This window comes from Gracilinanus agilis, chromosome 2 (assembly GCF_016433145.1).
Source record: "Gracilinanus agilis isolate LMUSP501 chromosome 2, AgileGrace, whole genome shotgun sequence".
In the NCBI taxonomy this organism is placed as follows: domain Eukaryota; kingdom Metazoa; phylum Chordata; class Mammalia; order Didelphimorphia; family Didelphidae; genus Gracilinanus; species Gracilinanus agilis.
This window is the reverse complement of record NC_058131.1, coordinates 504,137,131-504,163,267: the sequence shown is the minus strand read 5'-3', so window position 1 is coordinate 504,163,267 and position 26,137 is coordinate 504,137,131. Positions and strand designations below refer to the sequence as shown.

The following is a 26,137-nucleotide window of genomic DNA, read 5'->3' as shown; positions in this document are numbered from 1 at the left end:
CCCCCTGCATCAGGTTTTTTTGGTAGCAACATCATAATGTTTCATTAGTTATACAGTTTCTTAAAATCTTTAGACCTTTTTCAGAATAATTTCTTTTTATTCATATCTCCTTTATCTTATATTTGTGGAGTTCATTTTATGTATCTAAGATTAAGGCTTCACATTTATCTCTGTTGGTTTCCAATTTATTAGATTCAATCTAAGCCCTAGTCTGCCAAGATCCCTTTGGATTCTGACTTTATTATCTAGTATGTTACCTATCTCTCTGTTTCGTGTCATTTGCAAATGATGGTGATTCTATTTATGCCTTTGTCCATGTCACTGATTTTAAAAGAAAAAAAAAAGTTAAATAGCCCATTGTCCCCTACTAGCCACACTGATGCTGAACTACTAACTATACTTTTATTCTGACCATCCACCCAATCCTAAATCCTTCTTTTTATATTATCCACATCTTTCCATCTTCTCTGCAAGAATAAATGGAGAAATTTTATTAAAACTTTGCTGGGAATTGCCCAGATTAACAAATAGGAAATAGAATACTTAAATAATCCCATCTCAGAAAAAGAAATTGAACAAGCCATCAATGAAACCTTAAGAAAAATCCCCAGGGCCAGAAGGATTCACAAATGAATTCTATCAAATATTTAAAGAACAGTTAATCCCAATACTATATAAACTATTTGGGGAAAATAGGCAAAGAAGGAGTCCTACCAAATTCCTCCTATGACACAAATGTGGTGCTGATACCTTAGCCAGGAAGAGCAAAAACAGAGAAAATTATAGGCCAATTTCCTTAATGAACATAGATGCAAATATTTTAAATAATATACTAGCAATGAGATTATAGCAAATATATCAATCACAAGGGTCATTCACTCTGACCAGGTAGTATTTATACTAGGAATGTAAGGCTGGCTTAATGTTAGGAAAATTATCAGCATAATTGACTATATCAGTAACAAAACTTAACAAAAATCACATGATTATCTCAAGAGATGCAGAAAAAGCCTTTGCCAAAATATAATACCCATTCCTACTAAAAGCATTAGGGAGCATAGGAATAAATGGATCTTTCCTTAAAATGATAAGTAGTATCTACCTAAAATTATCAGCAAGTATCATCTGTAAAAGGGGTGAGTTAGAAGCCTTCCCAGTAAGATCAAAGCTGAAGCAGGATGCCCATCATCACCACTATTATTTAATATTGTACTAGAAACACTAGTCTTAGCAATAAGAAGAAAAAAAATTAAAGTAGGCAATGAGGAAACTAAACTAATCCCTCTTTGCAGATGATATGATGGTTTACTTAAGAGATGATCCTAAATAACTAGTTGAAATAATTAGGGACTTCAGCAGAGTTGCAGGACACAAAATAAACCCACATAAATCATCAGCATTTCTTCTATATATTACCAACAAAATCCAGCAGCAAGAATTAAAAGGAGAAATTTCATTCTAAGTTATTCTAAAGAATATAAAATACCTGGGAATCTGTGGCCCAAGACCAACACAGGAATTATGTGAATACAATTACAAAAAACTTTTCATGCAAATAAAGTTATATCTAAGCAATTAGAAAAATATTAATTGCTCATGAGTAACTCTGGCTAATATAATGAAAATGACAGTTCCCCAAATTAATTAATTTATTTAGTGCTATACCAATTATTTTATAGAACTAGAAAAAATAATAAAATTCATCTGTAAGAACAAAAGGTCAAGAATAGTAAAGGAATTAATGGAAAAAATGTGAAAGAAGGTGGCCTAGAGTATCAGATCTCAAACCGTAACATAAAATAGTAATTAATCACCAAAATAATCTGGTACTGGCTAAGAAATTGAATGATGGACCAGTGGAATAGATTAGATATACAATATAGAATGGTAAACGACCATAGCAACTTAGTGTTTGATAAACCCAAAGACCCTAGCTTTTGGGATAAAAATTCAATATTTAACAATAACTGCTGGGAAAACTGGAAAAAATATGGCAGGAACTAAATATAGACCGGTATCTCACACCCTAAATATACCAAGATAAGGATTTGACCTTACATATCTTATATATGGGTATTGTAAGGATTAATTAGGTAATTAGCTTTACCTAATTAATCCTTACAGTATATAATTTAGAAATAAAGAATGATACCATAAATAAATTAGGAGAACATAGATAGTTTACCTGGCAGAGAAGGGAAGAATTTATGACCAAACAAGAGAGATAGCATTTTAAGATATAAAATAAATAATTTTGATTATACTAAATTAAAAAGCTTTTGTACAAACAAAACCAATATAACCCAGATTAGAAGGGAAACAACAAAGTGGGGGGAAATTTATAACAAATTTCTCTGATAAAGGTCTAATTTCTCGAATTTATAGAGGACTAAGTCACATTTATAAGAATACAAGTCATTCCCCAATTGACAAATGGTCAGAAGATACAAATAAGCAATTTTCCAGGTGACAAAATCAAAGCCATCAATAATCATATGGGAAAAAAATGTTCTAAATCCCTCTTGATTAGCAAAATGCAAATTAAAACAACTCTGAAGTACCACCTCACACCTATCAGATTGGTAAATATGATAGTAAAGGAAAATGATCAGTTGGAGGGACTGTGCTAAAATTGGGACACTGATGCATTTTTGGTGGCATTGTGAACCGATCCAACCATTCTGGAGGGCAATTTGGAACTATGCCCAAAGAACTATAAAACTGTATATACCCTTTGATCTAGTAATACCACTACTGGGTCTGTATACCTATTTGTATTTGTACAAAAATATTTATAGCTGCTCTTTTTTGTGGTGGCAAAGAACTGGAAATTGAGAGGATGTCTGTCAGTTGGGGAATGGCTGAACAAACTGTGGCACATGTTGGTGATGGAATACTATTGTGCTATAGGAAATAATAAACAAGATAATTTCAGAAAAAGCTGGAAAGATCTGCAGGAACTGATGATGCAGTGAAATAAGCAGAATCAGGAGAACATTGTACATAGCAAAAGCAGTATTATACAATGATCAACTGTGAAAGACTTACCTGCCCTTGGCAATACAATGATCTGGAACAATTCTGAAGGACTTATGACAAAGAATGCTATCCACCTCCAGAGAAAAAACTGTTGTAGTCAGATGCAGATCAAAGTATACTATCTTTTACATTAGTTTGTTTATGGTTTTATTTGGGGATTTTGGTTCTGTATGAGTATTCTCTTACAACAATGACCAATATGGAAGATGTTATACATGATAATACATTTATAGCCCAGATCAATTTGCTTACCATCTCCAGGAAGGGGGAAAAGAGGAAGGCAATTTGGATCTTATAATTTTGGATGTGGAAAATTGTTGTTGCATATAATTGACAAAAAAAAATAAATATATGTGTGTGTGTCACACACACATATATGTATATATATACATATGTGTATATATATATAATTTTTAAAAATCCTTATCTTCTATCTTGGAACCAATACTGTATATTGGTTCTAAGGCAAAAGAGCAGTAAGGGCAGTGGGGGTTGAGTGACTTGCCCAGGGTCACACAGCTAGGAAGTATCTGAAGTCAGATTTGAACCTGGGACCTCTTGTCTCTGAGCCTAACTCTCAATCCACTGAGCTACCCAGCTGTCCTCGAAATATACATATGTATATGTATATGTATAAATAAAAGTTTTACATGGAGTAGCTAGGTAGCCTGGCATTTGGGAGGATCTGGTTTCAAATATGGCTTCAGGTGCTTCCTCGCTGTGTAACCCCAGGCAAATCACTTTAACCCCCAATTGACCAGTCTTTACTGCTCTTCTGCCTTAGATAGAAGGTAAAGGTTTTTTGTTTTTGTTTTTGTTTTTTAAGCTTTGCTGAAATCAAGGTAAGCTATAGCTACAGCATTCTGGTTTAGTAATCTTGTTTAAAAAGGAAAGGCAGTTAGCCAATTTGACCTGTTCTTGATGAAATCATGCTGGCTCTTTGTAAATCTCTGATTCCCTTTCATTTGACAAGCATCTCTTTAGTGATTCTTTCTAGAATTTTCCTAGGAATCTAAGTCAAACCCAATGGCTTATAGTTTTCAGACTCTCTTCCCTTCCCTTTTTTTTGAAAATTAGCATCATGTTTGTCATTTTCCAATCTAGTGACATCTGTCATTTTCCTTGATCTTTCACCTAACACTGAGAAGAGTCGTGTAATCATATCTGCCACTTCTTTTAGCTGGCAGTTCACCTGGGCCAGGTGTCTTGAATTCATCAAAAGCAGCCAAGTGCTTTCTTGCTCTCTCTTTACTTTGCTTGGGCATCACCTCTCCATTAGTCATTTTTATTGGCATTTCCAATGTAAAGGTCGTTTTCATTTGCAGAGGGAAAAAGAAACAAAATAAAAATTGAGCTGCTCTGCCTTTTCCCAGTGTCATCTGTAATCATCTCATCCACTGCAAGCAAAGGTCTTCCATTTGCCTTAATCCTCTTCTTTATCCCCAAATAATTCAATCTCTTCAATCATCCTTGTATTCCAAATATTTGCACATTTCTCTATCTTCTCTCATCATCTATCCCTATCAACTTGAGGGAGGGAGAGTGAGTAAAGAAAAAGGAAAATTAACTAGTTGTCCTCAAGGAACAATTCATAACTTAAAAAGGAAATATGATTTTTCTCTCTCTCTCTCTTCTCCTCCTCCTTCTCCTCTTTTCCCCACTACCTCTCATACATGAGAGAATAGAATAGAATAGAATAGAATAGAATAGAATAGAATAGAATAGAATAGAATAGAATAGAATAGAACCATACAACATACAATCCCAGAACTAGGAGGAATCCCAGATATCCAAGATAGAAGGTAAGGGTTTAAATTAAAGAAAAAAAAGCCTTTCTCAGGTATCTTTTCTCCTTCTCCCCAAAACCCTATAATAGTATTTTCCCTCTAAGATTACCTCTAATTTACCATTAAACATATCCACACATCTATATTTCTTGTGTGCACATGGTTGTTTGAATGTTGTATCTTTTAGAATCTGAGCTCTGTGAGGGTATCATCAGTGCTTAGCACTCCTAGTTACTGGCACAGAGTGAGTACTTGTTGACTAGAGAAAAGCAACAATAATAACTCCTATTTATATAATGCTTTAGCATTTTACAAAGTGTGTTCAATATATGAAAATACTTAAAAGTAGTACAAGTTTGATCTTTTTACAAATAAGGAAACCAAGGTTCAGAGTATTTAAATGATTGGTGCAAGGGCAGCAAGCTAGGAATCCTAGAGGTAGGGCATGATCCTCAGTCCCTGAATCCTAACGGCCATGCCACATGAGAAGTCAGGATATGCCCTTGGCTTTTTCCTTTTCTTATTATTGAGTATCTGGCCACAGGTAGGTCTGTGGTACTTTTCAGGTAGTTTCATTTTTAGAAGCTCAGTTGAATAGATTTTCTGGGAAACTTTGAGCTTGTGACACTACTTTTTCTGAAAATAGCTGCCACCTTCCCAATATTTTGGGAGTCAGAGTCCAGAATATAGACACTGGACATTTCCAGGTAAACAAATTAAATCCAACAGTTATTTATTAAGCATCTATGGTGTATAAGTATTGAGGATACAAAGAAAAAAAAATCACTGTACCTGGCCTTAAGGATCTTACAGTCTTAAAGGAAGAGGGTTACAAAAAGTAAGAGGAAGAGAAAAAAAAGAGTAGAAAAGAGAAAGAAATAAAGAAACAGTATCCCTGGAGAATTTGAACACAGAATCCCTGGAGAATGTGAGAGATTACTATTGGGGGGGGGGGACTGGTAAGAATTCATGGAAGTGAGTAGCACCTGAGCTGGATTTTAAAGGAAGAAAAGGATTTTAGTAACCATGGTGATTAAAGAGTACCCTCCAGGCCTGTGAATTGGCCTATACAGATATGCACAATTAAGTTTAAGATGACATAAAGTAGTTAGTAGTATAGTTGAGCTGAAATGGGAAAGGTAGTAGGTTGGAGCCAGATTGTTGAAAGGCCCTGAGTGCCAGACTAAGTAAGAACTTTGGTATTCTGGGATCAAAGGTTTTTGATCAAGGGAATGATTGTGCTGGGGGGGGAGGGGGGTCTCACAGTAGAAAGAACATTTGTTCTAGTCAGAAGGCCTGAAGTTCATAATCCTCTTTGGATGCCTGTTACCTGTGTGACTTTGGTCAAGCCACTTAGATTCCCTGAACCTGAGTTTCATCATCTGTAAAGAAGGAAAAGTTGGTCTAGAGCAGTGATGGGCAAACTTTTTAAAGAGGGGGCCAAAGGAAAGGAAATGCTCATCTGTCAGTCTGTTTCTAAGGCAACTCTTTCGAAGTTTCATTTTATCCTACTCGTTATATTCGTCAGATTAGGAATAGTGTCACTGGCCAGGATAGAACATTTCAGGGGGCTGCATCTGGCCTGGAGGCTGTAGTTTGCCTATCACTGGCCTAGGCAGTTCCTGAATTCCCTTCTGGGCTCTGGATCTATGAAACTACAATGGTTACACATGTGTGCTAAGAATATTATTTTTGAGAGGTATGTGAAGGATGGATTGAAGAGATTTGAAGTTAGAAAATGTTACATCTGGGCATTTAAAACACAACCTCAGGATGATTAAACAGAATCTCAGAACAATCACTATATTAACTAAAGCTCTCTGGGTAAGGTCTTCTCATCACAGCCTCCAACCTTATTCGAATAAGAAGGACCCCTTCCCAGTTAGAAGTGATACCAGATGCTGTCATATGACACCAGACAACCAGAGATTTATAAACATTCATGCTGTCTCCCAGGCACTGCCCTACTGGGTAACAAACTGAGAGACAGGAACATTCCTACAGCCAGGACCTTTCTTCTGATGAAGTCCAGTCTCTATTGAGGCTCCTTTCCCAGGCTGCAGAAGCTCACCTGAGTCTTACTATTGCTCTGTGAGCAATCCAAGGTCCCAACAAGCCCCAGAGTAAAGCAGTTTGGTGAAATCTGATGGCAAGGAAATGGGGGAAGATGGCCAGTAGCAGGCCTGATGCCCCCCTGCCTCAGTTGTTTCTCTGCTTTCCAAGACCCCAGTGCTGAATCGATCGCTGTTCATAGCTGTGCTGTTACTGCTGGCCCTGGTCCTGACTTCTTGTCCAGCAACCAAGTACCTGGGAGACCAGTTGGGAATTTATTATAATAGTTCAGGTGAGGAGTGACCACAGACTGAAATACAGTGGTAACCATTGTGTAAAAAGGAGGGGAATGTGTAAAAGAAGTATTGAGGAGGGAGACTCAAGTGAACTTGGCCATCAGTTAATGGGAGAGATCTTCCCACCAAGAGAGGAGGAATAGTAGAGAGAAAGTGGAGTCTAAGATGACTCTGGGTTTTTAGCTTAGGTGACTGAGGTGGTGCCAACAATCACATTTGGAAAGTTGGAAAACAAGGCAGATTTGGGTGGAAGATGATAAAATTAATCCACTGGGGGACATGCTGAGTTGTAGGTGCCAGCAAGTCAATCTGGATGGAGAAAGCCAATATATATATATATATATACTGATTGAAACATGTAAGTAGTCAGTAGTACAAGCAGATAACATGAAAGGAAAAGAGGAGAATATCGAAGACAGAGCCTTATGGGATGTGTGGAAGGCTGATGATGAACCAGCAAAATAATTGATCATAGTTAGGCTAACCAGGAGAAAGAATTGGCATGGCAGCTAAGAGAGGAGAGGGTGTCTGCAAGGAGCGAGGGTGAAATACTGAAGCGGGGGTGGGGGTAAGACCCAAAAAATGCAGACTAAAAAAAAGTACTTTGAATTTAGTGTTCAGTGACCTTGAAGAAAGTAATTTCAATTGAGGACTGCCATCAGAAGTAAGATTGCAGACTTGAAGGGAAGAAGCACTGAGTACGTGTAAACTACTCTTTCCAGAAGCTTAATAGTGTTGGAGAGCTGACATATGGCAAGGTCAAATTTTCTTTTACAATCGGAGAAACTTGAGCATTTTTGTAGGCAGTAAGGAAGGAACTAACATGTCTGTAGATCTCAATATGTGTGGCTATATGTATGTATATGCACATATATAGGCACATACACATATAGCCGCACATATGTACACATAAAGGAACACTAGTGGAGGTCCTACAGGAGATCTAAGGGGAACAGAATCAAATGCACAAATAGAGGAAATAGCCTTGGCAAACAAGTAGGCTACCTCATTCTCAGAGATTAAAGCAAATAAAGATGGGTTTTGTGAAGATAGAGAGAGGAGGAAGGAAGGATAAGGACTGTCAGATGGATGGCCCCGTCTCATGAAAGTAGGAGGTGAGGTCATTTATTGTTAGTGATCAGTGTATAGGAGGCCTTTGAGAAGTAAAGAAATGATTTTCCTTCTAATTAGGAGTTATATAGTGTGAGTTTGTAGTGGGTCAATTCTGCAGTGATTTCTCCCATAGTATTTGGTACCTCTAGAATAGGAAGATAGAAGATGGTGAGGTCACCAGAGTCATGGGATTAGATGGGAAAAGGATCAGCCTCTTAGCTTGTGCCTAAATTGACAGTTGATCAATCAGATGTTTATTTGCTGTCTAGAAAGATTTTCTTTCAATTTGTAGGGCTTTATATGTGGCACAGATTTGTAAATCTCTGCATTAAGGGACATCAGAATTCAGAAGATTTTCATGTTCTAATGAAAACTCCCTAGCAGAGAAACTGGCAGGCCATGCCCACTCTGGAAAAATCCTGGTGTCTGATAATTTCCATTCCCAAACCAATTCTGGTGGCTAATAAAGAGGCAACCTGTAGAGAACCAGGAGCTTTCAAGGAAAGCAATTGCTAAAGTTAAAACCATAGGAAGAAGGAGTAAAGTTAGTAATTAATGAAAGGAAAGCCTTAGATGCGTCAGATTCCCAGAGTATTACCACAGTTATTGCATCAGTGCACTGGAGTGTTCATAGAGAAAGGTCCGGAAGACCTGAGTTTAAATCTGGCCTCAGATACTTGCTGGCACTGGGCAAGTCACTTAACTCTGTTTGCCTAGGCCTTGCCTTTCTGTTTTAGAGTTGTTACTTAGATTAAAACTAAGAATTTTTTCTTTTTAAATTTAAAAAACAAACAAACAAACAAACAAACAAACAAAAACGTTGTCCCTTTCTGCCCAGGAACATAGAGCCTTTGTGGTAATTCTTAAAAGAGTGTTGATATTTTAACACAAGACCTAGATATTCCCAAAATAGCCACAGCATGCAGCTGAGGAAATGAGGAATTTCCCTTCTGTCAAATCTGGGCATGTTTTTCAACATTATTGACTGACATTCCTGTTTAAATAAAACCATACACATGCAGCAGATTCCAGTTCACATAGGTGGCTTCACTTTGCAAAATGTGTTGTTCCTGCAGATTTGCTCATAAATCATACACCATCTTAAATGCACCAAAGTGTATTATTTTTCTGGAAAATGCACAGTTACCCCATATTTGTTTGCATTTTGTTTGGTCTTAAGAGCTGGAAGGGATCTTAAAGATGATCTAGACCAACCCTTTTATTTTTCAGACAAAAAAAACCTGAAAGCCACACACAAAGGTTAAGTAATGTGACTAACGTCACAAAAGGAGTCAGGGGCTGAGCCCGCCAGCACCCCCCACCCCCTCTCCATCCCAGTAAGTCTGCTGCTGTCCCATGATCCCAAGCAGCAAATTCTGTTTCGTCAGATTTCTTTAAAGCAAGACTCTATAAATGCAAGAGAATGTGGTGAAGAGGAAAGAACCTCAGAGAAGATGAGTTGGGATTCTGCCTCTTGTTACTACCTCTGTGGCCTAGGAGAGGCCACTTAAACTCTCCTAAGAGCCCTAGTTTCCTTCTCTGTAAATAAGTGCCACCTAGTTAACACCCAGGTTTCCTTCCAGATCTACATCTGCGCTGTGATCCCGACTGTCACAGCTCAGAGCTAAGCACATAGAAGGTGCTGACTTCCTGCCGGCCTGATCCTGATTGCAGGCCTTGCAGGGCCCGGTGATGGGCGGGAGGGAGCCGCTTTCCATGCTGAGAGCACGTCCTTGACTTCAATTGGAAACTGTCCAGGAGGAGTCTGTTGGCCAGGCACGCTTCCCCCCAGAAGGGGAGGGGGGGGGCCGGGGCGCTTCTCTGATGCTCTCCCCACCTCACCAGCATAACTGGCTCAAGCTCCAGGAATAAATGGCCGGGAGCAGCAGATAGCGCAGGGGCCTGAGTTCGACTGTGACCTCAAATACTTGCTTGCTGGGGCAAGTCATTTCACAACTGTCTGCCTCCATTTCTTCCATGTAAAAAGTAGCGATACTAATAGCACCTGCCTTCCAGGGTGCTTGGGAGGATTCAAGCGTGCTCTCTCCTTCCTCCCTCAAACCGTATTGCGAAGCTTGGCCAGTAGAATCCCAACGGAATGGGGTAGAGCTGGCCAGGGCCCAGGGCAGCGGGCAGACCCTGGGAGCGCTCTCTAAAGCTGGGCCCCCTCTGCTTTTGGCGGTGCCCTCCTCTATGTGCTCCTTCGGCCGTAGGATGCCGCAGTGCTTCGGGCACCGAGGACCATCCGAACCTGGCGCTGTTTACTCCCCAACTTCACGGATGCCCTTTTATTTTCATGTTACAGTCACTCCCTTCTGCTCCCCTCCCTGTGGCACCCCAAATATACATGTGCCGACAGTCAGCCATCTCTCCTTTAAAACAAAAGCTGAGGGAGACCAGCGGCCCCGAGGTGTGTCTAAATGCAGGCAGCTCCTCCCCCGGCCCCCCTCTGCTGGAAGGAGGGAGGCGGCTTCTGGCCCTTCGGAGCTTGCCTTAGGCCAGCGCGCTCATTTGTCACAACCCGGCCCCAAAGAGGTTGGGTGTTGTCCGAGGCCCATCGCTTTCCCTCTCCTTCCGTCCCTGCCCGTCCTCCTTCCCGCAGATCCCCGTGTTCAGTGTAAGGTTGGGTCCTTAGGGGGGGATGCGCTGCTGTCCTTGTTTGTAACCCCATTTAGGAGAGAAAATCCCGCGTGGAAGGTGGCGGTCAGGGCCGCCCCTCTGAAAGGCTGGTGGACTTCCTTGGGAGCCCCATCCGCCGTCAGGAGCCCGGGGTGTGCGCTCCCTCTCCCCGAGCGTCGTTCAGGCCCCCCACCTGCCCTGCACACTCTAACGAGGACCCAGCAAAGGTGTAGAACCCCGGAGAGATGAACCCCAACCCGGAGGGAGACATGGGAAGAACCCCTTCTCCTCTGGGGCTGGGGCCTGCCCACTAGCACTGGTAGGGAGCAGTGAGAAGAGCCTTGCCCCAGGGGGAGCCGGGATTCTTTTCTTTGTAACTGCCTGCCTCAGCTAACGCGGCCTCTGTCTGTCCGCAGGCTCTGATCCTTCACCAGCTGGGTCGATACAGTTTAGCAGAGAAGATTCTCCGCGACGCGGTCCAGGTGAACTCCACGGCCCACGAGGTCTGGAATGGCCTCGGGGAGGTCCTCCAAGCTCAGGGCAACGACACGGCCGCTACTGAGTGTTTCCTGACTGCGCTGGAGCTCGAAGCCAGCAGCCCCGTCGTGCCGTTCACCATCATTCCCCGAGTGCTCTGAGGGGGCCTCGGCCACAGGCTGGCCTCCACCACGGCTGGAGGTGAAGCCAAGGACACGCTTGCCAGAGCCGGTGGACCACACTAGCTGGCTGGGGGTGGAGGGAACCTCAGGCCCCCAGGAGATGGGGGTCAACACAATGGAAAGGGAAGCGTTCGATCATTATCGCAAGGAGGGAGGAATTAAATGAATCACTGAGGCTGTAGATGAATGTTCAATTGACCAAGATGATAAACCAAACAACTAAAATCATGCTCAATTCATGTATTTTTGGGGGTTTTGTTTTTTTTGGGTTTTTTGTTGTGGTTTTTTGTTGTTGTTGTTGTTGTTTTTGCCTCATGGTCGTTTTTGATTCTAATGATGTTGTTTAAAATGGATTATGTGCCATATTTTGTTAGATGACATCTGAGTGCTCTATAAAATGATTACAGAATCAATCAACAAATGTAGAATAAGATATTCAAAGTGAAAATTCAGTGGCAGAACAGATTATTTTTAGCAAACCTGTCATGAAAACTGTTCCCTCTTTCCCACTATTACCCTGACTCCTACCCTTGGCCCAGAAACCAAATGTGACATTTCTGCTTCCTGTCTCAGTACTAGTCAAAGCCAGAAGACCGGCTGACAAGTTCTTGGTTTTGTTGTCAATAATTGTAATGTGTGGCTGATAATTGTCTTTATTTAGAACAAAGCCTGAGTCCAAGAATATTTATATTTTACCAATATATGCCTGTTACAAGAGAAGGAAATATGAGTTATTTAAGTTTAACTTTTTTATGTGAATTCAGAGTTTATTTATCAATGGAAATATGTAAAAAAGAAGCTTCAAATGGAATATTTACCAACATTCCTTATACATTACCTACACTTGGCTAAATGGAAAGATGATGTTAATAATAAAATGATTTTTAAATGGATCCTGGGCCCGTGTTATCTCTTAAGAGGTTGAGTGGTGCCCAGAGCTCTGTTAATGGGATTCTGTATGTATTGATGGCTCTGTAGGAGCAGGACAGCTTGCCTAGAACCTGCTCAAGTCTGCATGTTAGAAACTGCTTGGATAGGGGGAACCTTTGTCCCATAAGGCCCAAGATGAGAGGAAAGGGGTGGGGGGAGGACAGTGTTCCAGAAGTGGATACAAAGGGATTTGTGTCCTCTATCTTCCTCTTACCCAAATCCTCTGTTGCTTGGACGACCAAAAAATAGTAGATTAAAATTTGGAAGGGTACAAAAATATTTAAAATGGCTCTTTTCATGGAAGCCCAAATTGGAAACTAAAGGAGGTACCCTATTGGGGAATAATGACTAGGCAGCCAGGTGGCTCTGTGGATTGAGAGTCAGGTCCAGAGGTGGGAGGTCTTGGGTTCAAGTTTGGCCTCAGTCACTTCCTATGTGACCCTGGACAAGTCACTTAACTACCATTGCTTAGCTCTTTCCATTCTTCTGACTTTTTTTTTTTTTGTGTATTTTGCTGAGCCAAAAAGTCTTTTGAGGTGGACAAAACTTGTAGAGTTAGGTGTGTGGGAGACAAAAAAAGAACTAAAACTCTTCAAAGATTCTCTCTAAGACTTTCTACATAGTGTAACTATCGTATAGTACTGTGTTATTTTGGGTCTATCATTTAGAGAGCTTAGGGAAGAGAAAAGTGAATGGTTGGGGTCTTTTTGGTTGTTGTTAAAATGGGAATGGAGGAGGAAAGCAAATGAGAATTCAGTTCCAGATCCAGAAGCTTAATTTTTTAAAAAATTGGCAACATAAATGAGCAGTGCAAAAGACAAAAAATAAATATTTAGTGTTGATTCTAAGATGGAAGGTAAGGGTTTAAAGAGAGAGGGAAATAAATGGACAGTTTCAGTGGAAACTAGGAAGGCCTAGTAAAGGGAGCAGAAATAGAATAATTTATACAGTGATAACATTGTAAAGAAAAAAACTTTTTAAGGACTTTAGAACTTTGATTAATGCATTGATAACCTACAAGTCTAAAATAATAAAGATGAAGCATGCATGACACTCGCCTAAACGGGTGAAGAACTCAAAATGCAGAAAGAGGCATTCAATTTTGCACAAGGTTAATTGAGGAATTTGTTTTGCTAGACTAATGCAGCTATGCTGAGGGCTTTATTTATTAGAGTTTTGTGAAATACTTTTGCTCAATGCAGGGGTTGGAAGGACAGCTGAATTTAAAAAAATACTAATGGAATTAAGATAAATTAAACCCATCATTTATAGAAAAAAAGAATAAAAAAGAGTTGAAGACCTTATAGGTCAGCTGGTTCAGCTTGCTCATTTTACATTCTATAGAAAAGGAAAACCAGGGTTCAGAGGGGTTAAGTCACTTCCCTAAGGTCACACAGAACTTTATGGTAGAACAAAAGTTTTAACTTAAGTCCTCTAACTCAAAATCCAATATTCTTTCACCAACTATTGCTACCACCAAGTAAACATTGGTGGCCTGACACATAGGGGATGTTTTAAGATGCATTCTGCAAGGTATGTCTGCATTTCCTCATCCCACCTGCCCCATGCTACTGTCACCATTATAGATGCATTTTGTTTGGGTTAAGATATTAATATTAAAATAATAGTATATGGAGAGCAGCTGGGTGGCTCAGTGGATAAAGAGCCAGGCCTAGAGATAGGAGATTCTGGGTTCAAATATGGCCTCAGACACTTCTTAGCTATGTGACCCTGGGCAAGTCACTTAGCCCCCATTGCCTAGCCCTTACCACTCTTCTGCCTTAGAATCAATACTGATTCTAAGATGGAAGGTAAGGATTTAAAATAATAATAACAATAATAATAATTATAGTATACAGGTTGCAGCTAGGTGGCACAGTGGATATAGCACCGGGTCTGGAGTGGGGAGGACCTGGATTCAAATCTGGATTCAGACACTTCTTAGCTCTTTGACCCTAGGCAAGTCACTTAACCCTCTTTGCCTAGGCCCTTCTATCTTAGAGTGGTTACTGGGATAAAAACTGAGAGATTTAGGGGAAAAAATTTATCTGCATGAGAAGAGGCTCCAATAAAGCCCTGTTCAGCCATCTCAGCATGGCGTTGGAGGTGGCTGGGGTTCCCATGGCTTACGGCAGAAGGACACCAAACTCTGGCCCAGTCCTTCATGCCGTTCTTGGGAGCCCCCAGCTAGCACTTTCTTTCTCCAAGGACAGGACAGACTCTGCAAATTGCAATGGCTAAGAAGAGTTTGGAAAGACTTTGGGGCAGAGAAGGAGGGGGAAATCAAAAGCGATTCCATGCCTTGAAGAGGCTTGGCTTAGTGAGGAAGGTCCCAGATAGAATGTGGAGAGAAGACGTTCAGAGAAATGGGGGAGAATTTTAGGAAAACTTGAAGGAGAATCATCTTCTGGTCCAGATATTCATCCATATAGTATTTCCACATTGAAAAAGAAGCCCTCAGCTGGGATGACTAAGGTAGACTTTAAAAGTCACTCCCCAGGGCTCTTCTGCCTTGGAACCGATACCCAGGAGTGATTCCGAGACAGAAGGTGAGGGTTGGGAAAATAAAACAGGGCCCTCAGTCATCGCCGGGCAGCCAGGCGGCACAGGGGAGAGAGCCCCGGCCGTGGAGTCAGGAAACCCAATTCAAGTCCAACCTTGGACATTAGCTGTGCGACTCTGGGCAAGTCACTTCACCCTGTTTGCTTCCATTTCCTTTTCTGTAAAAGGAGCTGAAGAAGGGGGCAAAAAGAGGCGGACATGACCAAACCCCAAGAAATTGTAACGATTCCTTCCTCCCTTTCTTCCATCTACCCTCCACGTAGCTGCCAGAGTGATTTTCCTAAAATAAAAGTCAATGTCACGGGCCTATTCCATACATGCCAGAGACTCCCAGGTCCCTTAAAGATAGTTGGCCAACTCCTGTTTGACATTTAAATCTCTTCGTAGCCTGACCTGTGCCCATCGTGTCAATCTTCTTGCATTTTATTCCCTTCCACATGTTTTTTAAACCCTCACCTTCCGTCTTAGAATCAATACTATATATTGGTTCCAAGGCAGATGAGGGGTTCAGGGCTAGGCAATGGGGGTTAAGGGACTTGCCCAGGGTCACTCCTATAATAATTAAGAGAGTCAGTAATTAAATGTTAGAGATGAAGGGGAGATAGAGTCTATGAGATGAGACTCTCTTCTAGCTTTCCCCTCCTGCTGAATATGCATTAGGAGACTTTGAGGGGGTATTACCCCTAAATTGGGTGACCTGGATGGTCGTGCTGCCCCACAGGAGTTGGAGATGAGGCTTCTCTATAAGAAGAGGTATGTGATACCCCAATCCGATTCTGAATGAGGGCAGGGTTCACACAAGCCTCCCCCCGAGGTCAGTCAGCTTCACAGAGGATGGTCTGGCTTCAAGATGGAGGCAGCCAGACCAAGCTGTGATTCCCCTCCCCCTTGTTGTGTCTCAGGCACTCTGAAAAGCTATCTGACTAATGAATGGCTTTTATTAATCACAATTCAGGGATTGGGGAAAGGGGTGAAGGGCAGAGGGATTTGGGGTGCCCTCTTCTCTATTTCTATGAGGTCTGTCACTCAGGTGGGAACCTTTGGGGTTCCCACTCCTAAACATCTCCCCTCGCCTCTTCTCCTTCAGTTTCTATTTCTATTTCCTATTTCTATCCTTTTCTAAAATTGCAAGTCAAACTGGAAAGGGTCTCTCATCAAGGTTGGGTAATGGGGGAAGGAGACTAAGAGATCACTCCCAAAATGGAGTCCCAAACTTAGCTGACTCAATGGTTGAAGTCTTGATGGGTGAGAAGCGATGGGATGCCTTTGACCAGGGAATCAGGGTTTCAGTGTCCAAAGAAAGATTCTCAGGAAGCCCTCAGGACTGGATTAGAGCTGAGATGTCCCCCTCCTCCCTCTCTCAGTCCTCCACTGGAAGTTCTCTCCTTCCTCCTCCTCTGGAGAATTACCCAGAATCCCCTCTGGTCTTAACTGTCACCAACTGTCACCAACTGTCAGCCACTCCTTCTCTGGCTGCTCCTGTCCCATCCACCTTGCACAAATACTATTCTTACATCTGCTAGGGGACCAGATTTGAACCCAGAACCTCTTGTCTCTAGGCCTGGCTCTCAATCACCACCCAGCTGCCCTGAACGTAAGGGTTAAAAAAAAAAGAGACTTGAAGAATGCTTTCCATACACCACACTGTCAGAGTGAGTGACGTGCTCTTAAGGGAAGCTCGGGAGAGAAGAGGATCGGCCGGGGGAGAGCAGGAAGAGAGTTACAGAGGAGAAAGAGGCAGAGAAGGGCGGCGGTACAATGAGAGCTGAAAAAGAGTCCCGGGGCCCTTCATGCAGGGGAGGACGCTGCTGGTCCTCCGAAGAGCCATGTGGTAGAGGCAGAGGGAGGCAGGCCAGGAGGGAAAGAGGCAGAGAGACGGTGGTGAAAAGACAGCTTAACTTCTAGTGAGGAAAAACAAACCTGGAAAGGGGGCGGCAGGGGCCCAGCCAGGGCCTGCCCGAGAGGCCGCAGGAAGACGGAGGCGCACCTGAGCTCCGTCAGAGCAGCGGGGGGACGTCCCCGTGAATGGTGGGGTCGGGCCGTGGTGAGGAGGCGGCACGAAGGAGAGGAGAGTTGAGTGGAGCGAATGCAGCTATTTTTCAGCTGGGTCGCCATCGTCTGTTGTCTTCCCAGGGCACGCAACGTAAAGCCCGGCCTCCCGGCACTGTTCAGAAGAGGTAATGGCGATTCGCGTCGGCATAGATGGTGTTGCTGGAAAGAACCCAGAGAGTCTTACTGACCGTCGGGAAGTCTTGGGCAAGGAGCTGAACTACAGACCAAAGGGGCCTAGATTGATTTTTCCCTTTGATCACGAGGGATGCAGAAGAAAAAATGCACTTCGAGAAGCGGACAGCTGCCTAAAAAGGTGTCAGAATGAGATTTGGACCCTTGGACCCTCCGTGTGTGTGTGTGTGTGACAGAGAGAGAGAGAGACGGACAGAGAGACAGAGAGAGAGAGACACAAAGAGACAGAGATAGACAGAGACAGAGACAGAGAGAGTGCTATAAAAAATAATGTCAGGAATACTAAAGGTCAGAATAAGCTGAGGCTGTCAAGTGATCCTAAGGACAAGAATTTTTGGTTTTGCTTTCTTTTCTATTGGGAGAAAAAAGAGGAAAGAATAGGACTCTTGCTTGGGGGTGGATGGGATGACCAGTTGCCAGATCTTCTTGTTTCTGTCTCCCACAACATCTCTCCCATCTCTCCCTCGGTCCACCACCTGGATCATCACCAGTCATCCTGCCTTCTGTCTTGCCACTGGACTTGGATGCTTCTGGAAGAGAGAGGGAGGCTGACGACTCTGCGCATCTCTGCCTCACTTCAATCCAACACGTCCTGGAATGGAGACATCACCCCATGGTGCCATCGGCCCTCTTTGAAAACAAACAAAGGACAAAGAACAGCAACCAGCACCTTAATTCAAACCCTCATGGCCTCTCACCTAGACTGCTGCAATAGGCTTCTAATAAGTCTTTCTGCCTCGAAGCTCTCCCTTCTCCAGTCCATACCTGGCCTTGCTGCCGCTGATTTTCCTAAAACACTAGTCTGAGCAGGCTGATCTCTGATCGCCGTAAACTCCAGGGGCTTCCTTTTAAATATGAATTCTTTTGTTTGGCATTGAAAGCTCCCCCCAATCTGATTTTTTTCGTAGCTTTTCAGGCTTCTTACGTCCATTACCCTTCTTGATACACTCTTGAATCCTAGCTTTGTGGTTTATCGGCTGTTCCTGAGACAGGAGCTCCCGAGTGTACGTCCTCCTCACTTCTGCCGGTAGGACTCTCCTGGTTTCTGGTGAGGCTGGGCTCCAGCATCTCCTTCTACCTGAAGCTTTTCCTTATCTCCCCCAAGGCTAGGGCATTCCCTCCCCAAACCAATTCTTGTAAAAATTCTGCCCACGCTTATGTGTTATAAATATTAAAAATGATAAAGGCTGATATAATAATATATATCAATAATTTAATTAAAGACATGCTGATAGATAAGTTATTAGACCACGCGCTTGTAAGCATTCAATGCCGCCTCCATTACTGTCTCCAGTCTGCTAGCCAACAGCCTACTGGCAAAGAGACCACTCCCTCCTAACCCAGGAGATTATAAACCCTCTCTGCTTCGATGTAGGCCTCCCCATGCCCAAAGACCCAGAAATGGAAACCAGTTGGACCATGTTGGATCACGGGAAATGTAGTTTTGATACATTTCCCATGTCCATAGAAATATATACACTTTTAGATGGCATTCCCAAATTTCACCTTTATAGTGTGCAGGTGTTGCTCCCCCATGAGAACAGGGGCTCCCTGAAAATGGGGATTGTCTCCTGGGTCCTTTAATGCCCAGCTTCCAGAACAGTGCCTGGCATCAAGTAGGGGTTTAATAAATGCTTGCTGTTGGAGTAATATTTGTTGTAATTGGGGGGGGGGGAGCAGCTCAGTGGATAGAGAGCCAGGACTTCCCATTCTAGGTTCAAATCTGGCCTCAGACGCTTCCTAGCTGGCTGACCCTGGGCAAGTCACTTAACCCCCATTGCCTAGCCCTGACTACTCCTCTGCCTTGGAACTAATACTCAGTAGTGATTCTAAGACAAAAGAAAGATAAGATTTAAAAATATATGTTTGTTATGTCTTTTTTTCCTTTCCTCTGCTACTAAGAAGGAAGGCTTGCCATTGGCCCCGCCAAGGTTGCCAATGGTCTTTGGATGCCCAAGTCAATGACCTTTTCCCAGTCCCATCATGGCAGGCGACACCACCGACCTTGCCCTTCTCCTGATGGGCCTCTCCCCTGGGGTTCCAGGAGAGTTCCCTCTCTGAGGCTCTCCCGATCCTCCTTAATGCTAGCATCTTCCTCTGTCGCTCATCTCTGGTTTGCTCTGCATTCATTTTGTTGGCACCTTCTTCTTTGCATGTCGTCTTCCCTGTGACCGTGAGCTCCTCGGGAGCCGGGCCTGCCTTCCGTCTTCTTTGTATCCCCAAGAGCAGACGCTTAATAAATGCTTATGGCTGACTCCTTCTTCTACCTGACTGCTCCTTTGTCGCTCTAAAATTACTTTGCACATATTTTGTATTTAGTTCTCTGGGTATCGATGGGTTCTTTCCCTCTAGGAGAAAATAAGTTCTTTGAGGACAGGGAGGATTTTTGAGTCACTCAGCTAAGCCCTGGGGATGCAATCAACTACTCAATCAGTGGGGAGCTTAATTAATTAATTAATTAATGCCAGGTATTCACCCAAGTCCTTAATTGTCAGCCATTGTCCCAAGCCTTTAGTTGATGTATTAATAGATGTCAGGTACTGTCTTAAGACCTTAATGTATTTATTAATAAATGGTAGGTATTATCCTAAATCTATGATTAATTAATTGACAAATGTCAGGGATTGTCCTGCATCTTTAATTAATTAATGGCATATATCATCCTAAGTCCTTAATTAATTAACAAATGCCAGGTATTGTTCTCATTCCTTATTTAAATTATTAATAAATGTTAGTTATTGTCCCAAGTCCTTAATTAATTAATGCCAGGCATTGCCCTGTCTTTAATTTATTAATAATGCCAGATATTGTCCTAAATCCTTAAGAAAAAAGACAAAGGGACACCTAGATGGTACAGTGGTTAGAGAGCCAGGCCTGGAGTCAGGAGGAACTAGATTCAAATCTATCCTCGGACATTTCATAGTTGTGTGTCCCTGGGTAAGTCATTTGATCCCATTTGCCTAGTCCTTGTCCTTCTGACCTAAAGCTGTAACTGGGACAGAAAGTAAGGGTTTAAAAAAAAAAAAAAAAATACAAACATGAAACAATCCCTTCTCTTAAACAAGTTTACCTTATGATGGACAGAAACAATAGGAATATATAGATATATATGTATATATATAATAGCATTTAAATAGTTCTTTAAAGTTTGCAAAGCACTTTTGGAATATTTTCTCATTTGATCTTTACAATAACCCTGAGAGGTAGGTGCTATTATTAGCCCCATTTTTTAGGTGAGGAAACTAAGGCACATAGAGGCTAAGTGATTTGCCTAAGGTTGATTTAACAAATTATTAATTTATTATTAAATATGGTTATTGCTTATTATTAGATATTTTTAATATTTTACAATTTTAATATAAAGGTTAATAATAATAGCTAACATTTCAATAGTGCCTGCTATGTGCCAGACACTGTGCTAAATGCCTTACAATAGTGATCCTCACAAGAATCCTGAGAGCTAGGTGCTATTATTATTCTCATTTTTCAGATGAGGAAACTGAGGCACAAAGAGGCCAAGCTATTTGCCTAAGGTTGATTTAACAAATTATTAAGTAATATTATTATGTATTATTAGATATTTTAAATATTTTACCATTTTAATTTGAAATCGAAAAGGTTAATAATAATGGCTAACCTTTCTATAGTGCCTGCAACATGCCAGACATTGTGCTAAGTGCATTTGATCCTCACACGCACCCTGGGAGGTAGGTGCTGTTATTATCCCCATTTTTCATATGAGGAAACTGAGGCACACAGAGGTTCCATGGCTTGTCTAGGATCACAGCTAGTAAGCCCCCAGGTTTTAGATTTTAGAGGGAAACCAGAGATTCTAGGAGGTCGAAGCCTATTAGGAAGCATTCCAGGTAAGGGGAAGAGTAAATACAAATACAGTAAGCTGGAAGATGGAACAACCAGATGTGAGGAACTGAAAGTGGGTCAGAATGGCTAGACCCTTGGAAGCATAGGCTAGAAAGGTGGGATGAGGCCAGAGGAGTTCAAATATAATCCTCCATGGTAATAGGGAGCTATTAGAGCTTATTGAGGGAGGGAAGACCATTATTGGGCTTTCACGAGATGCTCTGGCAGCCGGGTGGAAGATGGTTTAGATGGGGTGTAGGGGAAGACTTCCAGCAGAGAAACCAATTGGGAAGGGAGAGTAGGTGCTGCTCTGTTCTGTTCTCCACTCCACCACACCCACGGAGCTGGGGGAAATGCTATTAAATTGCAGCCCGAGGAATTTAGCTCCCCTGTGAGAAAGAAGCCTGGAAGGAACAGGGTGTAGCCGCTAGAAGAGCAGATTTCTGTCAGCAGAACCCCTGGATTTGAAGCTGGGGCTCTCTGCCCCTAAGCGCTTGTGGCCCCTCCTGGCCGGGACCTCCTCTTTCCCTGTCTTTTCCTCCTGGGCTGTCTGGGAGGCTCAAGTGAGAAAGCCACCAGGAACCCTCTCAAAGTCAAGCGCTGCACAGTCATTTGGTTGCTTTCGGGTCTGAGAAACACAACACACAACAACAAAAGCCTGAAGAATTTTCACCGCTCCTGGAAGCATGAAGAAAGAAGAAATTGCATTTTGGGGGTCCCCTCCGAGCAAGAGGGGGGCTATGGAGTAGCAGGAACCCTTATTGGGAGATCCTAGATTTCAAGCTAGAAAGGACCTCAGAGGTCACTTAGTCTAACCCCTTTTTCCAGGGAAGCCTGGTGTTAAGTACCAGAGGTGGGATTTGAACCAAGGACCGCTAGCTCCCAACTGCAATCTGATCATGAATAAAGGCTGGTGGTTGTTTCCACCCATATTTCCATTCCTGCAAATATTTTGTATGTTGGTGCTTCAGTGCCCTCCACAGTTACACTGCTTTGGGTGGTCTCTTCTCTAGATGGACAAAGTCCCATCCAGGAGATTTTCCCATCTTTGTTTCCTTTAAAGAGGGAGGAAGTGGAGGCTCAGAGAGGTTGGGTGACTCGCCTAGGGTTGGTAAGCGGCATCCCTGGGGCACCTGGAAGGGGAAGGAGATGGAGAGTCTGGGCCCAACTCCTCTTCCTGAGCTCAAGTCTGGCCTCCAAGGTACTAGCTGCGTGACCCTGGGCAAGTCCCCTTTCCTCCTCTGTGAAACAAGCCAGAGAAGGCAATGGTCAGCTTTGGCAAGAAAGCTCCAAACAGGGCTCATAAAGAATCAGACACCATTGAAAACGACGGAACAGCCATAATGATGATACCCATGGTGCCTCCTCATAGAGTAAGCAAAGTGTTTGGTAAATGGTAGTCCAATAGTAGCTGTTCTTCAGGCATGTCAGTCGTGTCCGACTCTGCTAGATCCTGTTTGGATTTTGCTTGGCAGAGATCCTGGAGTGGCCGGCCATTTCCTTCTCCGGCTCACTTTACAGTGTAGGAAACAGAGGCAAACAGGGAGAATGACTTGCCCAGGGTCACAGGGCTTGTGTCTGAGGCCAGATTTGAGCTGGGGAAGAGGAGTCTTCCGGATTCCAGGCCCGGGGCTCTCTTCGCTGCTCCACTCTATTAGTAGCTGCCCTACTATTATTATTATGAAGCTTTACAAATAAAGGGGAAAATGAGAATCTGGACTCTAGCACCCGTCATCTTAGAGTTAAAAAGAAAAGAAAAGAAAAGCCAGAGGGAGTTAGCCACCCCAGAACGGCAGCTGATCGGGAGGGGGGCTGGGGAGAGGATTTCCCCTTGGGTGCGTGGGCACTCCATGAACCCAGAGCTTTGAATACTGCATTCTTCTTTTTTCTGGAGTGAATCGGGCTGTGGCTTTGGCTTGAGAAGACATCGTCTTCCTCGCCTCGGTCGCCGTCTGCCCCTCGCCCCCCCATCTATAAAATAAAGGGGCGCTCGAGATGACCTCCCAGGCCCTTCCAGCTCTAAAGTCTGTGATTCTTTGAAGCGAGCCAAGCCACCCAGACAGCGTTCGGGGCAGACAGCAGCGGGGGGCCGTAAATTAGATCTGAAATTGCAACGTGAGCTGACAGCAAACCAAAAAGGCCACGTCTTCTTTGGGCTGTTTGGGCTGGCATCGCATTACGTTCCCCCAGGAGGCTTGGCCGGGTCGGGGCCTCGGGGCACGGGGCAGGCGTCGGGCTCGCAGTACCAGGAAGCGGAGGGCACACTGGAGGGGCGCCAGCGCCCGGCACCCAGCGGCGCCTGAAGCCCAGAGTGATTTATGGAGGGCGAGAAGACAAGCCACCAAAGAAGAGCAGACCGGTTCAGGAGAGGAGGTCAGGAGCCCCTGGCAGATCCTTCCGAGGGGCCAAGGCCGGGCTGAGGAGGAGGCCAGCGGAGGGAGCCTAAGACACAGAGCATGTGGGCGTTCTGAGCCAGAGCTTGCCGGGCCCTGCGGAACCCCTTCCACCGGACCCAGGAAGGAAAATCAGCGAACCTTATTTAAAAAAAAAAAAAAAAAAAGAGGAAAAATAATCCCGTGTGCTCCCGCCCAGCCTCTCCGCAGCATGGCTTAGCAGGTCCGCCCGCTGCTCTCGTCCCACTAGTATTTTTCCAAGCTAGGATTTCTGGACACCAGGAGACTCGGTACAGCCCGATCTCGGTCCCAAAATAGGTTCGTATCAAATAAGCCCCAAATGGCTGGGAACCCAGAGGCCCTGCCTAGCTAGTTTCATTCACTAGCCTTCATCCTGACATGTTTCCGCATCCCCTTCCCGGGTGCTCCTGGCCCTCATAGAAGAACCCAACGGGGCCTCGGGAGCAGGCAGCCCAATGCTGGCTCAGCAGAACTAGAATTTAAACCAATCCAGGGATCTTTACATGCCGCCTCTACTGAATGGAAAGGTTCAATCCAGGTGAACAAACATTTATTAAGCCACTACTGTATGTAAATCCCATGCTAGGTGCTGAGGGAAGTACAAATGTGAGGGACAGAGGGACAGCCAGGCAGCTCAGGGGATACAGAGCCAGACCCAGAGATGAAAGGGCCTGGGTTCAAACGTGGTCTCAGATACTTCCTAGCTGTATGACCCTGGGCAAGTCATTTAACCCCCATTGCCTAGCCCTTCCTGCTCTCCTGCCTTAGAATCCATACTTAGTATTGACTCTTTTTTTTTTTTTTTTAATTCTTACCTTCCATCTTAGAATCAATCCTGTGTATTGGTTCTAAGGTAGAAGAGCGGTAAGGGCTAGGCAATGGTGTTTAGGTGACTTGCCCAGGGTCACCCAGCTAGGAATTATCTGAGGTCAGAATTGAACCCAGGCCCTTCTGTCGCTAGGCCTGGCTCTCAAGCCACTGAGCCACCCAGCTGCCCCTCTTAGTATCAATTCCAAGACAGATGGTAAGTAAGGGTTTTGAACAAACAACAAACCCAAAATGTTGGTTCTGCAAAGGGCCTTAGAAATCATTTTAGTTCTACCTCCTCATTTTACAGAGTTGGCTGAAGTCCAGAAAAAGGAATGATCTCACCCAAAGTCCCATGGCCTATAAGGGACCATACTGAGACTAGAATCCAGATCTCCAGGCTCTCAATAATCTCTCTCATCTACTTAATATCACTTCTCTTTTCCCCCCAGCCCATTACAAAGATAAAAAAGTGGGTACCATTTCTCCATGCTTGTAGGCTCCCTAACGGTTGGAAATGCTTTGGCACCTTGCACTTAGGAAGAACCTAATAAATGTTTGTGTTGTTTTTTTTTTTAACCTTTACCTTTTGTCTTAGAATCGGCAATAAGTATTGCTTCTGAGACAGAACAGCAACAAGGGTCAGACAAATGAAATTAAGGGACACTCCCAGAGTCACCCAAGTAAAAAGTGTCTGAGGTTCATATTTGAACCCAGGACCTTCTGTCTCAAGGTCTAGCTCTCTCTCCAGCTACCTAACTGCCATAATAAATGCTTGTTAATGGTCTCATCCTCAAAAAAAATCCTGTGAAACGGGTAAAGGGTCATTATTGTCCTTGTGTCCCAGATCAAGAAACTGAGGCCAAGAGTCTCTTTCCTTCCCTGCTCTCTCTCCCCTCTCGTCTACCTTTTTTCTTTCCCCTCCTCTCTCTCTTCCTCCCCCTTTCTCTGTCTCTTTCTCTTCCTCTCTTTCATCTTTTGTCTTCCTCCCCCTTTCTCTGTCTTTCCTCTCTTTCTTCCTCTCCCTTTCTGTCTCCTTTCCCTCCTTTCTCTTTCATATCTTCGGTCTTCCTCCCCGTTTCTCTGTTTCTTCTCTTCCTCTTTCTTTCATCTCTTCTGTCTTCCTCCCCCTTTCTCTTTCTCCTCCTCTCTCTCTCTTCTTCCCCCTTTCTGTTTCTTTTTCCTCCTTTCTCTTTCATCTCTTCTCTCTTCCTCCCCCTTTCTCTGTCTTTCTCTGTCTCTGTCTCTCACCAGTGCTGAAGGACCTTTAACTCTCCTCCTGAAGATGTCATCCATTCACTTGTATCCATAAGGCATCACTTTGTTGTGTTTACCAGGAAGGGGAAAGCACAGTTATGTTGGATTGGGCGCAGATAAGCCTGGCTAGGAAGCCAACCGTGAGAGCTCTGCGATCTCTGAAGGGCCCTGGAGCCGCCGATTTCCTTCTTCGGGTCATTCCAGCCTCTAGCAAGGTTCTAGTTTCTTGAAGCTTGACCTGCTGGGATCGCTCCGGCAATTTTTCTTGAGGGCCTGACTCAGCAGATTTGGAGGCCCTGGCCCGGCTCTATCCCTTTAAAAGATCACAGCTGTGCCCATTTTCCAGTCCCTTTGTCCTGAGCAGCCGTGAAATGAACCTCTTCAACATATCCTCCTTTTCCTCGAACCCTAGCCCGGGGTGAGCTGAGAACGGGCCACCCCTCCCGCCCAGTCTTCCCCTGCTGATTCTGCTGTAGGGCAATCAAGAGACCTGACTG

At 43.6% G+C, this 26,137-nt stretch overlaps 1 protein-coding gene across 3 annotated transcripts in view; it reads left to right on the top strand.

Annotated features, from left to right (window-relative positions):
• The window catches only part of TTC7B (tetratricopeptide repeat domain 7B), a 342,224-nt gene extending 329,766 nt beyond the window's left edge, over positions 1 to 12,458 (top strand). For all 3 annotated transcript variants that reach the window (XM_044665011.1, XM_044665010.1, XM_044665009.1), the window contains one exon: positions 11,323 to 12,458. In XM_044665011.1, the coding sequence (XP_044520946.1) occupies positions 11,323 to 11,544 (222 nt within the window). In that variant the 3' untranslated portion in view covers positions 11,545 to 12,458. The remainder of the gene's footprint in view (positions 1 to 11,322) is intronic.
• Positions 12,459 to 26,137: the final 13,679 nt, after the last annotated feature.